Source organism: Aphelocoma coerulescens, chromosome 6 (assembly GCF_041296385.1).
Source record: "Aphelocoma coerulescens isolate FSJ_1873_10779 chromosome 6, UR_Acoe_1.0, whole genome shotgun sequence".
Taxonomy (NCBI): Eukaryota; Metazoa; Chordata; class Aves; order Passeriformes; family Corvidae; genus Aphelocoma; species Aphelocoma coerulescens.
The window spans coordinates 27,255,626-27,279,767 of NC_091020.1; the positions used below are offsets into that span (position 1 = coordinate 27,255,626).

A 24,142-nucleotide genomic window follows, 5' to 3' on the forward strand; every position below is an offset into this window, starting at 1 on the left:
AGGGGTCACAGCAATTTAGGTCCTGCTCCACGCATCCTCCTTACCCAATTCTGATGTCCTGCCCATCTGTCTGCTGCTGCTCTTTGGTTATTCCTGTCCACTGTCATACTTAGAGTTCCTTGCAGCCTGTACCCAGTACTCCTGTCTCACTTCAGGTATCTGCTGGTGGTTTTCATCTCTCTTTTACCTGTACCGGTGTTTGCTCTCTTTTTTTCATCCTTTAGGTTTTCCTTGGAAGTGTCATTCCTGTGATTTTTCTTCCTTTCTCACTATTTTGAGAATGGTTGAGTAAAAAAGGTGCAAGCGGGTAGCAAGTATTAGTAAAAATTAGTTAATCAACTTCTTTGTTAAACTAATTTTTATTGTTTTGTTTTTAGAGTTTCAGGTACCTCTACAGTGTTTCAGTTTCTTCTTTTTCCTTCTGTTCAGGAGCTCTGTTCTCACGTCCTCATATATTTTCCTTGTATCCTCATACTGTTCATATATAAATATAGTACCCTCATTTTGAACATATTGTTCTGGAGCATATTGTCGTACTAAAATTTGTTCAGTCCTTCAAGTCAATTTATGAGGCTGTGTGTTTTTTCTGAGCTCTTTCTGCATATGTCTAATACTTTTTGGATTATACTTGGTTTGAAAAGGACTCACTGTCTTTTCATCTGAGTTGGTTCAGCCTGTGCAACTCATGTGAATGTCACTTAGGTGGTTGAAATCCTCTTCTCCTGCCCTGTGCACCAGTGCAAAAATTGAGGCACCATCACGTTGTTGAGCTGTTTGTTGGAGGTTGGGTGAGTTCAGGGCCACTCTGCAAGGAGCTGAGAACATCCTCACCTCTGTGCAGGTCAGAGAGGAGCAGATGTGGGCAATCCCGATGCAGGGAATCCCCTGTTCTCAGCTTGCACAGTTTAGTGCAGTCCTCTGGTCCATGTATTCAATGCACACAGACTCTGCAAGGCACAAATACCTGGAGACCAGCAGGCCTGGTGAGACACTGTTGTACCTGACCTGCTGTAGAGGTTGCATTTTAAATGCTCATAAACAGTTTCTTGCTGAATTATGTAGACACTTATGACATCTGTTTCTTGCCTAAAACACAGGGCAATGAGATGCAAAAATGTCACTCATTATAAATAGGCATATAGTTCAATTTTGATTTTAATTTTGTTAGGATAATGATATGAACTATAGTGTAGCTCTAAGCTACCCTGCTTTTTCATCAGGTTTTTTTCAGATTTCCGTTACCTTACTTAATTTTTTGGAAAGTTGTGAGGTAAAAGGCATTGTTGTAACATTTATACAATATTGTTTTATTCAGATTGCATCTAAATTTTTTCCATGACAATTTTCTTGTTAGCACTGCTGCTACTTTCTACTTTTGCAATACACAAGCCTTTCAAGTGTGCTAAGAGTCTATCACTGAGTTGATTTTTGACAAGCAGAAATCATGTTTTTCACTGCTTCTAGGAAAAATGTAATTGAAGACCTTTGGGGGTTTTTTTTGGAAGAAAAGAAAAGGATGCCTCATCTGAACAGATTTTGAAGAATCTGCTTGGAAGGGATCATAGTGGTTTTCTTTTTACTTTTTTTTTCCTTTTGAAGGAAAACATCTTGTTCCTGTGAAGAGACCCAATTTATCATGTGTTTTCCAGAATTGTTAGTATATATGAAATAATGTTTTAATCAGGCTCAAAGTTATGAGCAGAATGGTATTCAGTGTTGTGCCAGGCTTTGGTGTTCTGTGCATCAGGGACTGTGACAGTGGGGGTGAGGATGAAGAGTATTCATGGTAGATCCGGACATTTCATGGTTCTTCACAGGAAGGTGAACAGAGCTTTCTTGTCCTTGTTTGTTGCACTTTTATCTTCTATCCTGGAAAAGAAATCTCTGGGATCATCTTGGAAATCTGTAAGAATGGGGATGAACTTGCAATGAATTCAAATGCTGTCATTTTTGGGTTTTTTCGTAATGCTAATACATTCAATGTTGAATGGGGAAGAAAACATGTAGAAAGCTAAATAAAAATAGTCTTAAGAAGTTATGAAAATTAAGTTTGCAATATAAAGCAATCAGAATTAGGTAGGTGTGAAGGAGACAGCTTCAAGTGCTTTAGGTGACCATACTTGTCAGTGTGTTTAATATCTGTCACTACATGCTTTTGCCATCTCTAAGACCCCTCTTTCATGCCTTGTGTAGGTGCAGGAATGGTGCCTGTTGGCTGATTATTTTCTCAGTATTTTTATGTCTGTGATACTCTCTTGTGTAGAATTTCTTATCAGCTGCTTCTTGCCCATCACCGGTGCCTGCCCGCCTCCCATCCTTGTTCTTGCTCCAGCTCCAGCCTGTTTCTCAGCTTGCCTGTGCTCCAGGCAGGAGCTTTTTCCTCTGTGTGGCTGCTGTGACCCAGTGGAAGGTGGGGAGGACAGCAGGAGGGTGTCTCAGCTGAAAGGAAAGGCCTGTTTTGGCCCCTCTGGGTTTGACTTGCTCTGTGGGAATGCCTTGTATCAGAAGCTGTTGGTGTTGAGGAGGTGAAGCAGGCTCAGGGTGTATGAAGTACTCAGAGCTTTGTTACCACAGGAAGTCCTCGTAGTTTTCTTATTAGACTTTGAGTGGCCAGGAGTGGATATATGTGGTGAAATTCACTGTGGCACCAGACATTTTAATAGATTTCAAGTCCCTAATCTAAACTAAAAATGCCATAGTTACAAAATTGGTGTTAAGATTACCTTCAACTTGAACAAAGCAACGTGCTTTTACCAGCTGTTAGTCTTGCAAACAGCTGAACCAAGTAAATTATCTTACCTTTTCCCTCTATTCTTATGTTCCCCCAATGCCCCTCTCTCCAATCCCAAAACAATCCAAAAAACCCTAAGGGCTGGCAGGCAGATGCTGGTAAATGTCAGCTTGAAGGAGTGAAGTCTAATACAGATCAATGTGTTTGAAGAAGCCTTTGCCACAGAGCACTGACTGTATACAGGGCTACCTGTATCACCTATGGAATGCATCTGTTTGTTTCAATAATACTTCACTGCTTTATGTCATTGTGTTTAATTCTGTTATGCTCAATGGGGGAAAACAGTTGAAAGCTTTGAAAGAGGCTTGGGAGCAATTTTGTTCTTCGTCACCTCCTCAGGGTCTGTAATGAGTCTACATTTCCATGGTGCCGTTAATTTGCAAAGTTCCCCAAGGTATTTCTAAGTTACTCTGGCTTCTCCAGCTGTGGCTGAGCATCATTTCAAGCAGTGATCCAGGAACATGGAATCCATTGGGACATGGTGTCCATTGGAACGTGGTAATCTGCTTAACCATGTGCAGTAATGCAGCACAGGAGGATGAAGACAGGGAGGGAATAATGCAAAATCCAGTTGAAACTGAGTGGGCAGAATGCAATTAACCTCAGAAATGTAGCAGTTAAAAATGAGACTCCAGCTGGCGTGGGCACACATAATACAGGAAGAATACAATTTCTCTTTGACAGTTTCTAGTTCTTGCATGTGAGTACTTGGATGGCAGAAGTGGTTGGTCACATCATGTTTAGGCAAATGATTGCTGGAGAAAAGAGATGAGAGTATTTTATCTAGTTAACTGAAACACAGCAATTTCTTTGTACCCATGTTCTACATATATATATATATATATATATATATATATAAACTTGGTCTGAATCAGTTTGTTTTCACCAGGTAAGATGGATTTATCTGAAAGGGTTGGATTACAAAACCAAACAAAAAAAACTTCTCTGGAAAAAAACATTGCTTAAGCAGTAGTGGGGGAAGTTGTGTAGATATTTTTGACTTTTCATTCAGAATATTCTACATTTGTTTTGGTTTCCTGTAATATTTAAATATATAATGTAAACTTGTGGAAAAATATACCATCATAAAGAAAGAACTCTAGCTGATCATTGTGCAATTTAAAAATTAATTTAATTTAGTTTAGTTGTAATGAAGCAGAAATGTACACTTAGAGCAAATTTGATGCTGATTGTGGTTGTTATCTTTTCTCTGGGAAGAATGCTGATCTATTCAAGGAGCTAGTTATTTTCTAAGAACTGGTCAGATCCAAAATGTGTTAATGATTTTGAAGATGAGGAGATGCGTAATTGGAAACTTGTGGGTATTTTTTTGGACTTTGACAGACACTTCTATATCTTCCAAACTCACAATGTTAGTTGAAAAGTAAATGTTACTGCATATTTCCTTTTCAATGCATTAGTTATATTTAAACTAGGTGTTCAATAAAACAAATATGTCCAGGCTTTTGTCATCTTAGCTGAAGATCAAAAGCTGCAAATAATTTTAGCTAAAAAAATAAAAAAATTGAAGAGACCAGATATTGTTCAGTGCTGAGCTGCAGTAATGTAGTTATTGTGGCTTTATCTGCTAGAACATGGAAGATAGTCATCAATTCTTTTTGTGTTCAAGAATAGTGTTAAAAATACATTTTAAGTTGTTTTTTAGATAGTTTTTTTTTTTTCTAGCATAGTGTTCCTCTGCAAAATGATCCAGTGACTTACAGTCACTAATTATGGTCAGAAAATTTGAGGGACTGAGAATCATCCAGCAGTGAACTTTGTGAAATAGTCATAATTATTACAGAAAAGCATGTTGAAGAAGGTGAGCAAACTTACTGCATCAAATTCAGAGGTAAAGAAACAGAGAACTGCTACAATGAACAAGATTTTTTGGTAGATAATTCTGTGTTGCTGTTAGGGACCAGGGTGGGATGCTACCCTAAATAGTAATTGAGCAATTTTTTGTTTAGCTGTGATGGGATTGTGTGTGCTTTGTCCCAATTTCTGTAGGGTCAAAATAACTTAAATTTGTTGATAATGTAGATAATTAGTAGATAATATGTTACTCTGTTGTTGCTTTGTGTGTTTACTTTCTCTTGCTTGTCATTCATGTTTTGTTTCCTTTTTAGTAGGTTTTGTTTTGATAAGCTGTTTTTATTGCTCAGAGGAAATGATGAATGAATGAAAAATATTTGATGCTGGTTTGTAGTTTGTATCATCGCCTTTGGTGGGACCAGTGTCACTTTCTGCCAAATTTGTAACAAAACTGTGTGGCAGGTTGCTTCCCGTGTTTGTAGGAACTGTTGAGGGATCTGAATTGTTGTGTCTGTGTAGTGGTAATAGTGAAATTCATGTTGGAAATTAGGTTTTTGCTACAAGTGGGTGATCTTTATTCAAAGGAGGGTATTGGGTGGGCTGGGAGCACTTGCTCTTGCAGAAGGTTTTATGCCACTATAGATACAGAAGTTGTATGGTCACAAAAATATGAACTGGGTTTTCCTGGGCTAATAAATCCATTTAGAATGACCCCTTTAAGAGATATTAGAACCTGCACTAAATCTGGGAAATTTGTTTCATCTAGCAAGTTAGGATTTTCAAATTTCATGTATTATGCAGGATTACATAGCCTGCTGATACAGCGAGTTGCCATGGAAATGGAGACATGCAGCTCAAAAGGTACATGCTGGGGGGCCACACATGCAGAAAGTACCTTTTTACATGTTAAAATAAGCTGCTGCATGGCGTTAGCAGAATTCTTTGCTCTTGGAGTCTGCTTCTACAAATACACATAATGGTATTTTATAACTTGGCTGAAAAACTAGTGGGTTTTTGTTCCTGCAAAGGAGAAGAAGAGAGAGTGCTTCGTAAAAGTAATGTTGGAGTGCACAGAATGAATCACAGCATGTGTATTTTTGTACTTGCTAGGTGAGTTCAAAGGCAGGGCACAAAAGAATATTTCTACCTCCTAGGAACTTAAGGCATAGACGACTTTCTGTCTGCATAGGTGACTTTCTGTCTGCAAGTGTGGAGCTTTTTTGTCCTGATAGCTCTGGACTTTGGTACGTGACCTGGCACTTAGTGTGGTGAAGTACTTCCACAGACAGCAAAGCTGGTGACCAGTGAGTGAAAAGACGGATTCCAAAACTTCAAACCCAGCAGTGATGTCCATGTGCCTGCCCATTTGCCCTGGAAGGGCATGGCTGTGTCAGAAGCTGGGATGGGATGTCCCGGGAGATCTGCCTGGTTCTGCAAGCACACGATCAACCTCCAAAATCTCTAGAAACTCATTTGCTTATTTATAGTAACTCCAGGTGTAATTGCACATGAGTTTGTAATTAGGTGCCTATAGTTACAGATGTGCTTGCAGATTTAAGATGCCACGAGTGAAGCGTAAGGAAGCCCTTAGAGATGGTCTAAATGGAGTTGTTGCCTCCTTGGACTGATGTTTGTTCAGTTATTCTCTCGACCCCCAGGTTTTGCTCGAATGTGAGACTGGGTTATGCTCGGCTGTTAAGCAGCCGTGGAAGCAGCAAACAGTCAGGGGATGATCTTGGCTGCAGTCCTGAGGCAGATGAAGATGTTCTAAAGGGCTTGGTTGGGCTGTCAGGGCTCAGGCCTCCTCCTTACCCAGCTCCACAGGCTCAGGCTGTGCCTGCAGTGATCAAGCCGCTCCCTCAATGTGAGAGGGGATTAGGGTGAAAGCTGTGCCACATCCTGGGGTGTTGAAATCAGGCTAAATTGGTAGTCTGTGAACTACCATCTGCTGGCCATCCACTTAGAGGACTGAGATGAATTTAATGGTCAGCTTTCTCTACTGAACAAGCCAACCAGGGTATCTGGCATGACAAACCATTACAGTATTGGTGCCTACTGCCATTGAGAACCCTGTACTCTGGAATAACAGGTTTCTTCCCAAAGAAGAGAAGCTGTCTAGCTGGCATATTTCAGGCTTTTGTTGAGATAGATGAGGTGGTTTTTGATCTCTGGTGGAGTGATGGCTGGTTTGTTCCCGTGCTGTCTCCATACCTCTGAATGAGGTTTTGTGTTTAGAGGAGCTGTGCAACCGCCGGTGACTGATTCAGCAGTTTGCTCCCAGCTGGTCCGTGGTGGCTGCAGTGGCAGAAGCTGAAATGCACTTATGCAGATGAAAACTCTGTAGGTCAGATGTTTGAAGCTAGCAAATTGTAGGAGAGAATGTGCTTTGTTTGCAAGTGACTTGTTGGCTTAAGCTATTTGGGTTTCCAAATGAAAGTAGTGACTATGGTGGTTGGGGTTTTTTTGGGTTGGTTTTTTAAATTTTTTTTTGCATATGTGGTATTGAGAATGGAAATTCATTGCAGCCACTTGGTCTAAGCTTTAAATTTCATCCATTGCTTATTGATGTGTTCATCTTTGTGGTGTAGTGGAATATGAAATGTTTTTGATCTGTCCCATGCTGCTCTAATTAAAAGGTAAATACTTTTAACAGGGTAGGATTTTTTTTTTAATGTGTGTTTGTTTGTGAAGAGGTGTTGCTGCAATTACCAGATAGCATTTGAACTCTGCCTTGTCAGTAAGAATCACTTAGGGCTGACTAATCAGAAATACCTAGATCAGAACTGCAATCTCAAAACATTTTATTTTTTATTTTGTAGTAGAATAATTGTCTGCTTACTCCAGAGGGTCAAATATGATCTGATTCTTTATTTCTTCGACATGTTTAATATTCGGAATGATCTTATGCCGTTATTTAGGTTGAGAAGCCCTAGCTGTGGTGTGGGTTAAGTTTATTACAACCACAGAACAAAGAGAAAAATCATTCCTATTGTGATACAAAGTTATACATGTAGTAAAAATTTTCTTTTCAAATGCCGGCCTGTGTGTCTCCAGCTACATTGCTGTTTCAATTGAGTGTAATGTGTTACACTTTAGTGAAATGATGCATTAGATGTTACATGCTTAGAAGATTAGCAATGTTTATGGTTTGAAGTGCCTGGTTTGGCTACTGAAACACAGAAAGGGAACCAGTGAGGGTTTAGGTGGAGCTGTAAAGTGACCATTTTGTAAGATGACGTGCCACGATGATTTTCCTTTGGCAGAGAAGACCACTGTTGGTTAGCCTCATCACTTGAGAGGGAAATGTTTCAGCTGTGGGAGACTCTTTTATTTCATTTAACGATTTCTTTTTCAAGCTGTGTCTGTGTACTCACAGGAAACTTTCATATACTTGCAAGTCACAAGACACTTGAACGATGCTCTGGGAAGTGAGGGACTGCTGGGAGTAATTCAGGGAACAGCCTTTTCTGGGGGGTCCCACTGCTTTGCTGTAGTGGGTAGGAGACAGTTAAGGCTTTTACAGCCTTATTTGAATAGCAGTTGGCTGAAATCCTTTATCTCAAGCCTCATACTGTATTAGATAGTGACCAGGAAACATCAGTATTTATATTCCCAAATTGCAGTGATTAGTGTAGAGTTACTCCTAGAATTGCAGAATGTTCCTATATTACCACACTCCTAATAAAGCATTTATTGCATAAATGTTTTAGGTTATATTTCTCAGAAAAACTAAACTCTTTTCAATTCCTTGTACATATTAAAAAAAAAAAAAAATCATTAAAATATACCAGGTTGATATGTTACTCTTTTCCAGGCAGTAAGGAAGGTGATACAGTTTAGGCTGAAGTTGCTTCTGTTTCTGAATTTTCATCAGAGTTGACAGAAAAAACTAAATACATCTGGGTTATGTTCACCCGACATCAGGAGGAGTGAATCAAAACGCTGAACTTGGTTATTTATAGCTATTTACAAATATTTTACTTAAAAAAAAAAAAATATTCGGAACAGGGAAGAGATTATTTTCCTAAACTTCTCTGAAAGTTTTTTTTCCCTCACATACTGTGCCAAGCAAGAGTCTTATTAAATTTTCCAAGTTCTGCAGGACATAATAGTTAAATGTTTTTATGTCAATTAATACTGACAGGAAGTCGGTTTGAACAGCATTGGAAAATGGAAGTAGTTGGCAGAACTAGCTAATTTCACTGAATTTCCTTTTGCTAAAAATATCTCTAAAAGAAGCTCTCCTTCTGAGATACAATGAATGCTTGTTTGCCTGTAGTTTAGAATTGATGGTGACTCTTGTCCTTTAACTAGAAGGGCTTGAAAAATATGAATAACCTTTTGAAACATATTTAGCTTCCTCTGTAATATATGTAGTTATACTCATGCCCAAAAGTTTACATACATGTTTGACTTGATGTATGTGAGTGACTCCATCAACTTGAATGATCTTCAGTAGAGATCATGTAGAGCAACTTACATGAAGTTGAACGTTTAATTTCTTTTTAGGTACAATTACAGTTATTGCTAACAAAGACAGTGAAATGCGTGCAGATTATTTGGAGCGCTTGCACTGCCGAGCTGCTTTCAGCAGTGCTAATCTCCAGCAGTCTTTCCTTTCTGAGGCTCTTTCTAAACCTCCTCCAGCTGCTGTGTGCATAAGAAATGAAACAAATCTCTTGGTGGGTCCTAAATTTGATTAAAATGAAAGCTCCAGAGAGCAGCAGCCCTTTGAGTATTTCACACTTCAGGGCCTCGATGAGGAGCAGTGGCTGTTCTGGCACTGCTGCCCGTCTGTGTTCTGTGTATTATCAGAATTCAGAAACTCTGTTCCTTCTTCATTCTTTGTGTTACTGTTTCATGATGAAAATGTGTTGTCAAGCGTTTCAGGCTCCCACCCTTTACTCAGCTGTGTTTTTGCATTGGGAGTCATTACATTTCCTGTTACTGGCGGTTTACAAGCATGTGGATTATACATTGCTGAGAAGGTTTAAATATAATCTAGTGAGGTTAGTAATCTTGAGGATAGGTCAAGTTAATGGATGGTGTAAAAGCCATGTGGAAATCTTAAGGATACAGTAAAGAACTGGCTTGTGCTGCTTTAGAAAACTCAACAGTGCAGAAAATTTCCAAGTTAAAAACTGTTTTTGCTTGCTGCTCCTAGCATTCAGCCATGGTCCCTTACAACAAAGTTGTCCAGAACACAGGAACTGGAGGCAGTGTTGGGCTTTTTTTGTGTGGTTTTTTTTTCTTTTGTTTTTCTTTGGTTTTCTTTGATTGTTTGGCATTCATTTTTTGTTTTTTGATATTATGGTGTTTGTAGCACACTTGGTGATGCTGTAGCAGTAATGAATCAGGGTGAAGGACTAGAAGGCGCCTCCTGAGGCAGGTTCTCTTTTGAGCTTGGTACTCAAAAGAAATTGTTACTAAACAGCTTGATTTGCAGCTGGGGTAAAGTGCCTTGTCCTTTGGATCCTCTTTAAATAGATTTTCTTTACCTTTTTTAAAAAATATGAATGAATATATATCTATGGAGCAAAGTGTGCAGCTTTGTGTTCTCCATGTCCATGTTTATATTTGAAGGTAAGCATACACAACATGACCACAATTAAAAATGGTTACTTGGGCTTTGCTAAAAAATGTTTGTATTTATAGTACTTGCTGATGGCTTAAGTATGCAAAATATTATTTAATTGATTTTGATTACAAGCTTTATGAACTTGTGCAGAAGCTGGAATGCAAGGACAGTGACACAGCTCCTGTGGAGGTTTTAAGAGTATTTAAACAAGGTGGCTGGGAAGCCAGGGACCTTTCTTTAGTTATGGATGCTGCATGTCAAAGCTAAAAGGTGGACTAATATGCAGACATGAAATTATTGTTGCCATTGATTGTTTATTTCTCTTCCACAAATTACATTCAAAAACCTCTTCAGAGTATTCAGTCATGAAGTTTTTGAGCATGTCGTGTGTTTTGAATTGAAACATGAAGAAAAGCTACTTTCCATGATGCATGATGATTTTGTAAAAATGGGGCTTTATAGGTTTCAGACATCTGTTCACTTACTTATTAGGCTGCATTTTAGTCATTGAGGGGGAAAATTCAAGATAAGGTAAAGATATATTGTGTCCTACTCCCAAGAGAAATTTGTTGGTAATTTTGCTTTTCTTGAAGCATAATATATTATTTCTTCTGGGCTTTCAGCTAACTTTTTGATAGGTTTATTTTAAAAAGCATGTGAAGCTGGTGAGAATGTTCTGCTCCACATTAAAAGCAGAGACCTGTGGTTCAGAGCTGGCCAGGAGAGAGATCTCAAGGCAAAGTGGTTGTGTTACTGTAGGATATTAGATTTCACTGTAGATCGAGCTGAGATTCTTTTGTGCTGAAAGAATAAGCCTGTACAGGTTTGTTTGACAAGGCAGGCACTTAAAATTATAGCAGATATTTATTGGCTGATTGGGCATTGAGGGAAGAGAGAATATTCATTTTGATGACCAGAGGGTTATGCTAAGAACTAGGTAAGACGTAAGCTGGTGACTCAAATGTAGTACCAAAGGCAGTATTATGTTTAAGAATTGTAATTTTTCTTCCCTAACTATACTAATTAGTACAGTTCTTGTACCACAGTGGGTCTTGTGAGCAATATGTGTAGTATTTTTGGTTTAGTCTTGGGTTTTTCATTGACATTTGAGCCGAAGGACGAATCATTAACCTGAGTTAGCGAGCACAGGCTTGATGTAGAAACACTCAATATTGAACTGGAATTTTTATATTTACACTAACTTTGGCTTCTCTTCTCTCTGTGTTCCAGAAATACTGATACGGAGCATTTGACCCAATCTCTACAGCTGAGTCTCCTGATAGTAGGATTAGGAAAGAGTGCCTTCAGAACCAATATGTAGCAAATGGGTGCCACACCTCTGAAGCTCCTCCCTGGGTTCAACACTTGTGTGTTTTAAGGATCCTTGTTGCCTCAGCATTAAATTGTTCTTGTGGACTTCAGAAACAGATTTCATGCAGTGCTTGCTGAACGTTGAGTCACCATGAGTAGTAATCTAGGAAAAGAAAAGGACTGTAAAGAGAAGGATCCAAAAGTCCAATCATCAAAAGAAAGGGAGAAAGAGGCCAAGGCCTCTGGAGGATTTGGGAAAGAGAGCAAAGAAAAGGAGCCTAAGACCAAAGGGAAAGATGCCAAAGATGGAAAGAAGGACTCCAGTAGCACGCAGCCTGGGGTAGCTTTTTCAGTGGACAATACGATAAAAAGACCTAATCCTGCCACAGGTACTCGCAAAAAATCCAGCAATGCTGAAGTGATCAAAGAGCTAAATAAATGCCGGGAAGAGAATTCTATGCGCTTGGACTTGTCCAAGAGGTCTATACACTTGCTTCCATCAGCTGTCAAAGAGCTAACGCAGTTAACAGAACTTTATTTATACAGTAACAAACTGCAGTGCCTACCTGCAGAGGTGGGCTGTCTTGTGAACCTGGTGACACTGGCTCTGAGTGAGAACTCACTCACCAGTTTGCCTGACTCTCTTGATAACTTGAAGAAACTGCGCATGCTTGACCTGCGGCATAACAAACTGAGAGAAATCCCCTCGGTGGTGTACAGGCTAAACTCCCTCGCCACTCTGTACCTACGCTTTAATCGTATAACTACTGTGGAAAAGGATATCAAAAACTTGTCAAAACTCACCATGCTTAGCATACGAGAGAACAAAATCAAGCAACTACCTGCTGAAATTGGTAAGTGATTGTACTGACTGAAAGTGTGATGCTGTTTTTACGTTCACTTTGCGGTTCAGTTATTTATACATAAACTGTCACTTTTGCGACTGCACTTCTTTAAAACTATATAAAATTCTGCTCTTGATCATATTGTTCCACTGTTAGCTTGAGAACAGTCAATACCTTGTATATATGTGTATTTTTTAAAACAAAAAAAGCCCTTTTTCTTCATCTGTCATCTTAAAATCAGATGTATCTTGTGTTCATCTTTGCTTTGTGCTTTCACATATTGTGCCTTGAGAGCCCAGATGGTTTAAAAAAAAAAAGAGATACAGGGACATTTTTTATTTTAAGATTTTTTATGAATCATTTATGAACTGTTCCAAGTTATAAACACATTATGGGGCATGCTACAGAGGGGTGTGACCACAGTAATACAGGGTGGAATAGGTAGCTACATGCTATTACCATGAGCAAGCTGTTGGGTGCTGTAACAGTTAATAATCTAGGTTAATGATTTGTGCAAGTCTCTGCCTTTTATAAGTCATGAATATATTAATACATGGACTCTGAAGTGACCAAATGTTGTATACATGGCTGAAGATTCTTATGAATTTGTAATGAATAGTGTTTTGTTTTTCCAGACATTGCTACAGAAGTTCAAAAGATGGTGAAATAGTATGAAAGTGCTTTATTAATTTCAATGGTTTATTAAAAAAAATGTGCTGGACTAGCTGTATATCAAAAACTTGTGTTGTTCCTACTACATTCTGCTTCATGGAAAATGTCTTTGTAACACTGTTCTCAAGCAATGTTTGAACGTGTGTGCCCCATAAAAGTGAGATTCTGTTCATCAGTAGTTCTTTTCTATCACCAGTTTTAAAAATGCAAGCATAGTTTAGCCCTTTTTGGAGGTGGGGGAACATAAATGTCACAGAATTAAGAAATTGCTTTGACTTTCTCCAAGTGTGAAAAAAACCTTGTGAAAGCCCTTGTAACACTGTGAGTAATAATTCCATGCCCCGTTTCCAAAAGCTGCTGTGAGACTTTTTCCTGTTGTCTAAGCCAGTGTGTGAGTGTGTTGCTACTGAAGTGGCTACTCTGGTCAATAATTTTGCAAAGCTTGCCTTTGCAAAAGCTTTTGCAAAGTTTGTATACCTGACAGATCTTTCTCAAGCCAGCAGTGTTTGCTCTTTATCTTGCATGTTGATACGAAAGATATGTAAGATAATGTGTTCTTGATGGCGGGGACTACTGGACATGCCTGAAACTGCTAATCCAGTTACCAGCAATGTCCTGTACAGAGAGCTTTGTCCGTGGTAACAGGAGTGAAGAAATGCAGTGGTGCTTCCAGCTATTGGTGTTGCTGGGGATGGATTCTGCTGGAGCCACAGGAATACCTTTTTCTAGGCAGGAATGAAATGGTTGATGTTTTCCGATCCACGTGGTTTTTGAGTTGTCATGAGCATCTCAGCAATCCCTTGAATTTCCCCTGGGAGAATGAAGGAATTACAATTTTCACCTATTTTGACACTTCAGTTTAAGTTCAACAACCTTGTTGAATTTTTTACCAATCAACAAATCACAGTGGAAACCATGGGGCTGGTGTTTACAGAAAACCCAGCATACTGCGTGTTTCTACATTCATTGAAGAAACTGTGGCCAATTTAGCTGGTTGAGCTCTTATACAATTGTCAGTATTGTACCTGGTTCTGTTTGTGGCTCAGTTATTAGGTGTAATCTAGCAAGGAGCAATCTTCTGAGGTTCAGCTGGGGATAGTGCTGCATAAATTTAAGGTAATACTAGTAGTGTGTGAAGAAAATCTTCTGTGAGGTGTTGCATTCTAATGTTTGGTGTCATGCTTTAGAAACTTTTCTTAGGTGTGTTTAACGCTGCAGACATTGCTGTTGCTGGACCCTCTTTGTTTCTTTTGTTTGTTGAATGTGGTTCACATAAAGTATGTAATATCTGTGTTTGTTCACAGTCGTCTTGAAAGAGATCATGTGTAACTGCTTCATGGGAAAATTAGTAGGTACTTGTGTCATGAACATGTGACTTGTTTCTTTCTTCTTTATTTTTTTTATTGTCTTGATAAGTGTACAGGCAGTGTTCTCAGTTCTCTACGAAACCCTAGCTTGAGAACATTAACTACTTTACTTCTGTCTCTGTACCCAGCAGTTAGTCCTCCCTGTATTTGTATTGTGATAATACTCATGTTCCTTGTTATGGGTCAGCACTTCTTTGTGGAAGGCCTTTCAGAAGCACAAATGTAAGACAACTGTCACTCTTACGAAGAATTTCAAAGGGAAATTGTGATGTTCAACAGCATCTTCTTTTATTCAAAGTAAATTTCTCAGACTAGGTTGCCTGAAATTGAATCGGCTGAAAAATAAAATTAATTGGTGTTTAAGTAACACAAATAATTTAAACTGCCAAAAGACATAGAACAAGCATTTGAAAATGTTTTTCATCAGAGTAAAACCAGATAAGATAGTTTAACTTCTGCAACTGATTTCTAGTCACTCACTTTCACGTTACTTTTTTTGATGAAATACTCGAGTTGAAAACACAGCTGAAAAATGAAACTACTGAGAACTGTATTTCTGACTTTCCAATGGAATTTCTCTACATTTCACATGCATGTTAAAAAAACTCTTCCCTTTTAAGTCTCGATTCTTTTAATCCCTTTCATGTTTTATAGTACAGTATCTAAATACTATAAACTAGCAAGCACTTACATTATCACCTTGTAAATAACACAGAAATTTTTGTTGCTGCAGAGAGGGAAGTAAAATGAAGCCATTATCTTTTACAAAGCAATATCATGCAGAGCATTTCAAATTCTTTTTAAAAATGCCCCATTGTTCTAAGGCCTAAGGCTCACAATGGCATGCTAGTGTGCTTGTTCATATTTTTAAAAATTCAAAGCTTATGTAACCCACTGACTTGTCCAGAGAGGAAGAGTCTTGCAGCAGTTAACTACGATGTGCTCATGTCGCTGAGCTGGTGCGCACTGTGCAAAGAATCCGGGGTTTTCTTTACTTTGTCTTTTGGAGGGAGATGTGCTACAAAAGGTTGGCCTGGACAAAAAGAAAATTAAAGATCCAGACTTCAGATTGAAAAATGTTGCTATTGTTCCCTCAAGGAGGGATGGCATTAAAGTCTTACCCTTTTGCTACAGACTTGTGATGGCTTTCACTGTTACTAAACAAAAAATTGCAGTTTTGTATAAGAATAAACGGCTTTCCAACTTTAGGACCTTGCTGCTTTAAAACAAAGGGTCACCTGATTTGTAAGCAATCATGCCATTTAATTACTTTTCTAGGAATCTTTAGTCTCCAGCCTTATAAAATAAAGTTTATTTTCCTTCTACTCTTATTGAAATAAATTGAATGTCGGGACTTTTAAGTGCTCTGATACTTGAGACCTTTTTTCTAACATCCACTATGTTTTTGAGTAGTTGATTTTTGTGCCAGTAATGTTCCATTGTTCTTAGATGCAGCACTTTCCCTCTGTTGCCTACATTTGTTCTCAGGTAGTCCTGGAAACTACTTTATGACTGACCTGTTTAAGGTGTTTGTTGTCTTGAGGAAAACCTGGAAGAGGTGAACCTGCCAGCTCTGAGCTGCTGGGAAATAAGCAAAAGTTTGGTTCCATTTTGGACTTTCAACTGTCTTTAGTAGTTAAACAACACAAAGTAGGTGACTACACTTGAGGAAAAGTTGCTTTGCATTTAAAACAGACATTTTAGTGAGAAAGAGGAAGTGTTACTATCTATAGTTAGTAAACAGACGTGTGTTTCTGGTCTTTTTTTTCCCCCCAGAATTAAGCACCTCTCATTCCATTGCATCAGTTGCTTTATTATAGGTAAGCTTTATTGTAGGTAGGTACATACTAAATAATTTCTGCTAGTCATTTATCAGACTTCTCGTAACACTTTTCTAACAACATCTATATTGCTTCTACATTTTTAATGCAATTTGAAATTATTTCAGTTGACTGCGTAATAAGCTGAGGTCTTGGTATGCATTGTTGTATTTTCAAATATAAACATATTTGTTTGACTAAGACATAAAAATACTCAAATACTTTGTTTTGGTTTGGTTTTTTTCATGTTTAGCCAAAAGCTCTGCAGGTGAAATAGTGGGAGTTTTCATGAAATGGACGTGCTGATGTGTAACAGCTTCATGATATTGAAAGTGGCAGTATCTACTCCCCTCTTGGCAGCTTCCCAGCTGCTGCTTTTGTTGTCTAGTACTTTAGGTGGTTGAAATCAGTGTAGTTTCAGATCAGCCTGGAACTAGTGTGGGAGGAGGAGTGGGAGAGCATGAACTGGAACAGGGAGAGCAGGACCATGCTTGGCCCACACTGAGCTGTGGGATCCGCTGGGCTCGCTGCAGCTCACTGTGAAGCCTCTCAGTGGGATTGCTCTTGTTGTATATAAGCCTGTCAAGTGCACTGCAAGTGCTCTGAGGAAGGGTGGATTACTGTCTGCAGAGAGCCATTGAAAATTCATCAGATTATGTTTTCAGAATATTTTTCGCCGTTTCCCCACTGCCCTCCATGTCTTGTACCACAAAACCTGGTGTAGCTCATTGGAGTCCTGGTCCATTAGCTCAGCCACACCTTCCTGAAACAATTGCATATAGTGGTGAGAATCCACTGACGAAAGTTTCTTGATGGCAAAGCTACTCTGTGTCGTTCTTTGTGAACCCAGACTTTCTTATAAATTGCATCCTACCCAACAGTGGTAATAAGTTGTTTCAGAGTGCATCTTGCCCAGTATCCTGGTTCTGACTCTAGCCCGAGGCAAACATGTGCATAGAAACAGAGTAAGTTTATATATGAGGCTTAACCTGACTCCTTGCCCACATCCAGCTATTTTCGTATCAGGGATTTCCTGAGGCTGGTGCAGCTTGTTTCTTCAGTAAGTCTCAGTACAGCCCTCTTCCAAAGGCTTGGCTGTTTTTTTCCTTTAAACTCCTGTAAAAGCCTTTCATCTTTAGCAAGGTCCACAAGTTTGCTTTGAATGTTGTTCCTGACCATAAAGGTCGCTGTTACGCAGATGTTGAATATATATATATATATATATATATATATATATATATATATATATATATATATATGCACATATATATACACACGCATGCGCACACCAAGTGCAAGACAGCACTTACCTGTTCACCTGGCTATTCAATCTTTGGAGGCATCCATGAAATCAAAACTTAACAGAAAGGTTTCCATGTGAAAACTTTGCCAAAAGACAGTCTGGAGGGATGATTGTGGGGACAAGTTCTCAAGATGGACACCAGCTTCATCTCCTTATCTGGTAAATTGTCCATTCCACTGAGATCAAAAAGTTGAAGATTAGAATGGAAGAATGTGAATGCTTTGGTGAGTCAGGCATTCAGCATGAGAAGGATGAAAACCAGAGGAATTGTTTTGGGATGAGGCCAAGCAACTGTTTCAGTTTTCAGGCTGTTACTTAAGCAAGCCTTTTGCATTTCTTGTATTTGGAGTTTTATTGCATTCCTCCATGTTGTGTTGAAGGAATTGTTTTGCCACAATCAAGTTGATAATATTTTCTTTGTAAAGACAAGGTTGCATCTTATACCGGTTTTGAATATTTTTGTCGTGTTAGCACACACAACTCAAATAGAAATAATGCTGTCAACTTGGTTGAAATTACATTTACATAGTTTCTGCAAGTTTCTTGAGACTCCAAATATTGTGTTTTCTGTCTGTGAATGCAACTCTTTTTCTGGGGAGAATCTGGTCAGAGCTGTTCTGCAAGGGAAATATTTTTAGAATGTAATTCTGGGAATCTGCCTACACCAGACCAGGAATGTCTTTGAGACTCTCTTCTGTTCTTCTCTTCCCCCATCTACCCAATATTTAGATCATTTGTGGTTTCTTCACTGCTACGAAACTCTTTTTCATAACACTTGCACCTGTTTTGTTTTCAGCTGTATAGACAGTGGACCAGATGTGTGCAGCCACGTTAGTTCAGGTCTACTGACTCCATGCTGAATGTGGTGCCTCCTTATTAAACGACTTGTTAGTTACAAAGCTTTTCAGTGATGCTCTGAATTTCATTTCCCTTTTTTTTTAAAGTAGAACTGACAGTATAGAGAAATACTTATTTGCATTATTTGTATCTAAGAACACCTTCCTCTGTTTCATCAATTTGAAGGAAAAAAAGTTGTGTTTCTGGGCTTAATTGGTGTGGTAATGTCTGCAAACAGTGGTTGAGAATATTTTTATACATTTGTATTTTAATGTGATAAAAGCATGAAGTTTTGAACAGGAGTGGAATAAGTATAGGCATGTATGTTGCTCTCTAGAAGTCAGAGATAACTGCTTATCTGAGCTAGTTCTGGTGGTTTTCTTGAGCTGCAGGAAAAGCGTAGAACTCCTTTTGACCAGCTTCAGCTTCAGTATCTGGGTTCTGATTCCTGTGAAAGCTGTTGTGGGGATGCAGTTTTGTCTTGTCAGCTACTCAAATTCCTCCTGATTACATTTTCTTCAGACTGGCTTTAGGATAATGATAAAGTAGTCCTGCCTTTTTCATCTACTTGCAGAGCTTACTAGGATGATGCCCCAAGTGTAATTCCAGTAAATACTGACAGCTTGTTAAAGTCCCCTTTTTTTGATTTTTTTTTTTTTTTTTAAATCAATGCTGCAATTATTTTAACTGTTTGAATACTTTTAAAAGTAATGAACAGAGGGGAAAAAACGGCTTCCCTCAGGCTGCCCTTGCTAATGTAGCCTGGGAGGTGGTTAGCCTTTCTTATTAGAGAGCTTGTTCCACACTCAGAATGGACAGGATCCAGGTGTTACCCCAGGTTCAGCATCACCAGGACCCCTGGTCCTTCCCTGCAGAGCTGTTTCTCACCTCTTGGTGCAAGGTTGTAACTTTTTACAGGGTTATTCCGTGCTAGGTGCAAGGCTTTGCCTTTGTCTTGGCACTCAAATGAGATTCTACTGTCCACCTCAAATCTTGCCTTGAGCCCTTGCTAAGATTTTTTTCTACATTTCTCGTATTTGAGATGTTGTTTGAACATGTTTTTAATTTTATTTATATTTGTTGCTTTCAATATAAGCAATAAATAAAAAGTGCTTGCTGTTGTGTCTTGCTGAAGCTTGTTTTAGAGCAGATTTTGGGTGTTATTTTTCAGCTGAGTGTAACTTCTATGCTTTTGAGTGGTTCCCACAACTAGATCCTGGTATGCATTCTGCAAATTGTGAATAATATTACTGTGCTTATTTCTTACTTATATGAGTATTTTAGCTTTTGTAGATAAGTCACTCGTTACCATATTAAAATTGCATTTTCTCCTCAGTAACTCTTCTGTGTAAGTTACATTGTGCAGTAATAATTCAGAATTGCTCTGACTGTTTACCTGTTCTTTCGGCAATTGGTAATGCAGCACAAAGAGCTCAGACTGTCTGTCACAGTGATGTACTCGGATCTCATAGAGAGGCAAAAGATTCCAAAACCGTAAAATTGTTTAAAATTTTTTTTTTCTAAAATCAGGACACTTGTTCCAAAGAGGTTTTATAGACTTAAACTCTTTTTCCTTTTTTTTTTTTCCTTTGCCAGCAGAGAACCAAGTGAAAGATGAATAACTACGAAAGTTATGGGAACTGTTTCTAGCTTGTTCCCAGCATTGCTGATTTTGGATAATTAATGCTTACAAATTAGCTTATGACCAATGTTCTGACACATCAGCCTGAAGTCCCACTAATATTTGCATTCTCCTCTTCCTTCTACTTTCAATAAGAGTCTTGATCCTCTTGCTGTGTCATCTGGCCTAGCATTTATCATGTTGTGAAGGATTTCATAATTTCCAATCTGCTTAAGCATGGGCAGGCACATTGTTAATCCAGTGGAAAACAGGCTACATTACAAATTGTGTTTGCCATCCAAGAGGGGTGCCCTCTGACTGAATTAGTGATTGGAGACTCTGAAGCCTCTTTGCTATTGACCTATATACTCTCTCCAACTGTTAATTTGTGTGTATTTCAGTATTTTTTGATGAAGATGTATTTTACATTTAAAATGGCCAAAAAGAGCTTCCAGAGTTTTGGAAGTCAGAGCATATTACCTGGCCTTCTTGTCATAACAGGCTTTCAAAGTTGGCCATGAAATAGGACTATAATTCTGTCTCATTATTAGTCATTTCATTGTGCTGGGGTTTTTTTAAGCAGGTATATTTAGCTTTGTCATGCTATAACATTTGTTCTTTGTGTGTATGAGAACAACAGTGAGGTGATTCCTCACCCCACCTTTTTTAAGGATTGTTGAGGTGAATACTTAGATGTATTTTTAAAAATTTTTTAAATGGAAGGTGGTTGGAGTCTTCACAAAGTAACTTCCCTGAAAAATGCATGTGAATTGTGTGATTTTTTTAGAGCCTTTTAAAATACAAATGTTTAAAAACTACCCGCTAGGGTGTAACTGACTGTTTTGTGAAGGTTATTTATAGAGAAGCTGTTTTATGTTTTTCAAATGGGCATTGCTCCTACTTTAAAATCTTTTATTGTCAAGCCAGCTAGTACATGCAATTCCTGTCTGCTTTCTTGGCAGACTTTGAGCTTTAATTGCCTTTTTTTCCTTTGCAATCACAGTGCAATATAGTAAAAAACAAAAAAAAAGGCAAAAAACCTCTTCCCCAAAAAACAGCTAACTCCAAACCCCTAGCACCTTACCAGTTTACTTTTTAATTGTTGTGAGGGTGCTTATCCCTTCAAAGCAGTTGCAAGTAGTCCATAGAGAATCCTTTATTCACTGCTGTGAGCTTAGAACTTGTCTGATTTGGACATTACTTGTGGCAAAAAGAGTTAGTTCATTTTGCCTGTGTTTAGTATTTCCCTAAAGTAGTGCTTGCCTTATTGTAGTGATTTTGGGTGTTTGAACAGTATTTTAGTGAAGTGATGCTGGAGTTGTCCACATGATGAAAAGGAATGGGTTTTTCTTCAGGAAACTGCTTTCTGGTTAAGGTTGATTTTGATCTGCAGCACATTTCTAGCTGACTTCTTTCTGTTAAATCAAGATAAAAATGTGTTTCAGCAAATTTTATGTAGTACACAAAAAAATTGCAAATGTTGATTCTGTTACTATGAATAAGATCATGAGCTCCTTATTCATTAGACATGTTTCTTTTTGTACCTGAAACAAATCTTTCCTTTAGGAAAATTTTCTTTTTGATTTTGACATATCGTTCTTACCCTGGCAAAGCAAAAATGCCAGATTTCAGTTGTATCTTGGTGAAACTTATTTTCTTTTTTTTTCTTTTTTCCTTTTTTTTCTTTTTTTATTCTTTTTTTTGAAAAGCATTTCCTCAGTACAACTGCTGCTTTTCGGACAATAAGAAGGACACTTTCACTCACTGAAACATCAGCTTCTGGGAAGAGCATTATGCAGATGGCCTCCAGTTTGGCCTCTTTGTAGTTACAGATCATTATTTGTTGTGTTGACTGTTTATGCCATGTGTTTGTGCTGGTGTAACTCCTGACAGAGCTGCTGTTGTGAGCAGTGCAGTTCACAGTGTGGCCATTCATGGGTAGTTTAGTGCAGTCACTCAGCAGGGTAAGGAGCTACCCTTGGTGTGTGGCTGCTGCTTGGGTGGCCGCGCTCGCCGTGTCCAGAGCCCTTCTCATCCCATGGCCTGGGATGTGTTCAGCAGTACTGGGCACATTAACTACACTGCTGCTGGTACTCAGAGCTCAGAACAGAGAGCTTCTCACCCAGGAAAATAGAGCTGAAAGAAAAGACAGGGCAGGTGGTGCTGGTTGGCCACAGGACATGACCAGCATTAGTTTGTAAGGGACTGGACCCTTTTATTTTGTTATTCCTCTGTTTTCCTACACTTGTCCTTCTAAGCTACCTTGATTCCTCTCTTTCCCCTTCCCTAAAGATTCCATAGCAACTCTTACCATCCCTAGTTGCTCTTCCTTTTACCTCATTGTAGGTGTTCAAGCCCCACATGCAGTAACAACCTTCAGTCTGTGAGGTGCTCTGAGGAGCTTTTCAATTTACGCACTGTGTCTGGTCTCACACATACTTGAACACCCCATATTTTAGTTCTCATGCCACAGCTGGTCCTCTGTATGCCTTTGCATGTGAAGATGTAAAAAACCATTTAGCTCAGTTGATTAGAGCATGGTGCTCATGGCACCAAGGATGTGGATTCGGTCGCCCTGTGGGCCATTCGCTTAAGAGCTGGACTATATCCTCGTGTGTCCTTTCCCCCTCAGAATATTCTGTGATTATCTCTGATTAATTACATGTTGTTTCTGAGTTAACCTCTTTATATATGTATTGTTAGGGTTATGAAATGATTCTGAGACTTTCTTTCATTTCTATCTCAAATGAAGTGTTTAAGTTAGTAGACTGGGTGCATGCTCTTCACGTCTGTGATCTGAGTCTCTGTCACATCACCCAAATGTTTTTCACCTTGTTAAGCATATTGGGTGTAAGATTTTTTTGCCATAAGTCATGGACAGCAACAGGAGAAATGTACCTTGAGTGTTTTTTGTTGACTTGAGTGCTCTCTGTTGTGTCTCAGCAATTCAAGTTAAAGTACTGAAAAAATTTCAGTGCCAACACCATTTCATCTCCCTCTCCTACCTTAGAGGGAGCAATAAACCCATTTTGGTGAAATACTGTCAAACCATAAGTATCCTTATGTTCAAGAACAAGATTCCTTACTGAGCATTGTGAATTAAAAGCTGAATATTTTGATGTCTCTTGAATTCCTTTCCTTAAATCACTATGCTTCATGATAGGGCTTTAACTTTTGTTTGATTTCTGCTCTAAAGTCTAAAATTTGTTGGGCTGTCCCAAATCTATTTTAACATTCAATATTTTTATTAAATGCTTGCCAGTGTTGCTTTTTAAAATAATGCCTGCATCTTTAATATAACAATATGAAGTATGGCTATCCAAATTAAACTAAAGTGTTAAGTTGCCCTTAATTTTCTAGAGAGACATAGGCATCACTTTTCATTATTTTTCCTCCTCAGAATTATGTAGTAAGATGTTTGTTTCAAACATGTAGCTTGCTGTTGTCAAAGATATCAGCAGGTGCAAAAATGAAGTGCAGCACATGTTGCTGCAAAACCCCCAAGTATTTCTTTGACTTCAGCAGATGTAGAGTGGGAAGAGTCAAGGAAATGATAACTTGGTGCAATGAAATGGAATTTATGCCGTATTTCAAATTTGGCATCATTGGTTAAGGTCTGAAGTGAAAACAAATGAAAACAGCAATCATGAAGTGAAAACTACTGCCCTGAAGTGTGTGAGGGTTCTTGAGTAACCTTAGTAAAGTTTTGTGAGGCTCTTTTTTTGTTTGTTTAAAGGGAGAGATGTTTAAGTCTTCCTCAAGCTTTTCTTCCTCCAATTGCATTCTACACTTTGCCCACTTGTTTCCATGAATAATAAAAAGATGCCATTGCCACAGACCATTAACTCTTGCTCAATTTTTTCTTACATTTGTTTTCTTCTGCATGTTAATGGCATTGAAATGTGTGGCTTATGCAGTGCTGGATACAGCACATTTGATGTTGCCTCTGGTTGTCTGGAATACGCTCGATTGCTGATGTAAGAGAAGGGCCACGCACAGAGGTGGAGTAGCTGCTTGAGCACCAGCTTTACATTTCCATCTGCCTAGCTTCTAGAAAAAAAATCCCATTTTGGGTTAATTAGTGCAGGAAATAAGATATGTTAACATACAAGTTATATGTGAACAATCTAAGAAAAACAGAATAATGAAGCTTTGAGGTTGACTTTTTTCTTGGCCTTTCAC

The 24,142-nt window shown here is 38.6% G+C and overlaps 1 protein-coding gene across 4 annotated transcripts in view; it reads left to right on the forward strand.

Annotated features, from left to right (window-relative positions):
- SHOC2 (SHOC2 leucine rich repeat scaffold protein) overlaps positions 1 to 24,142 on the forward strand; it is a 65,712-nt gene that overhangs the window by 14,360 nt on the left and 27,210 nt on the right. For all 4 annotated transcript variants that reach the window (XM_069020011.1, XM_069020010.1, XM_069020013.1 and 1 more), the window contains one exon: positions 11,415 to 12,349. In XM_069020011.1, coding sequence (XP_068876112.1) covers positions 11,647 to 12,349 — 703 coding nt within the window. In that variant the 5' untranslated portion in view covers positions 11,415 to 11,646. The remainder of the gene's footprint in view (positions 1 to 11,414; positions 12,350 to 24,142) is intronic.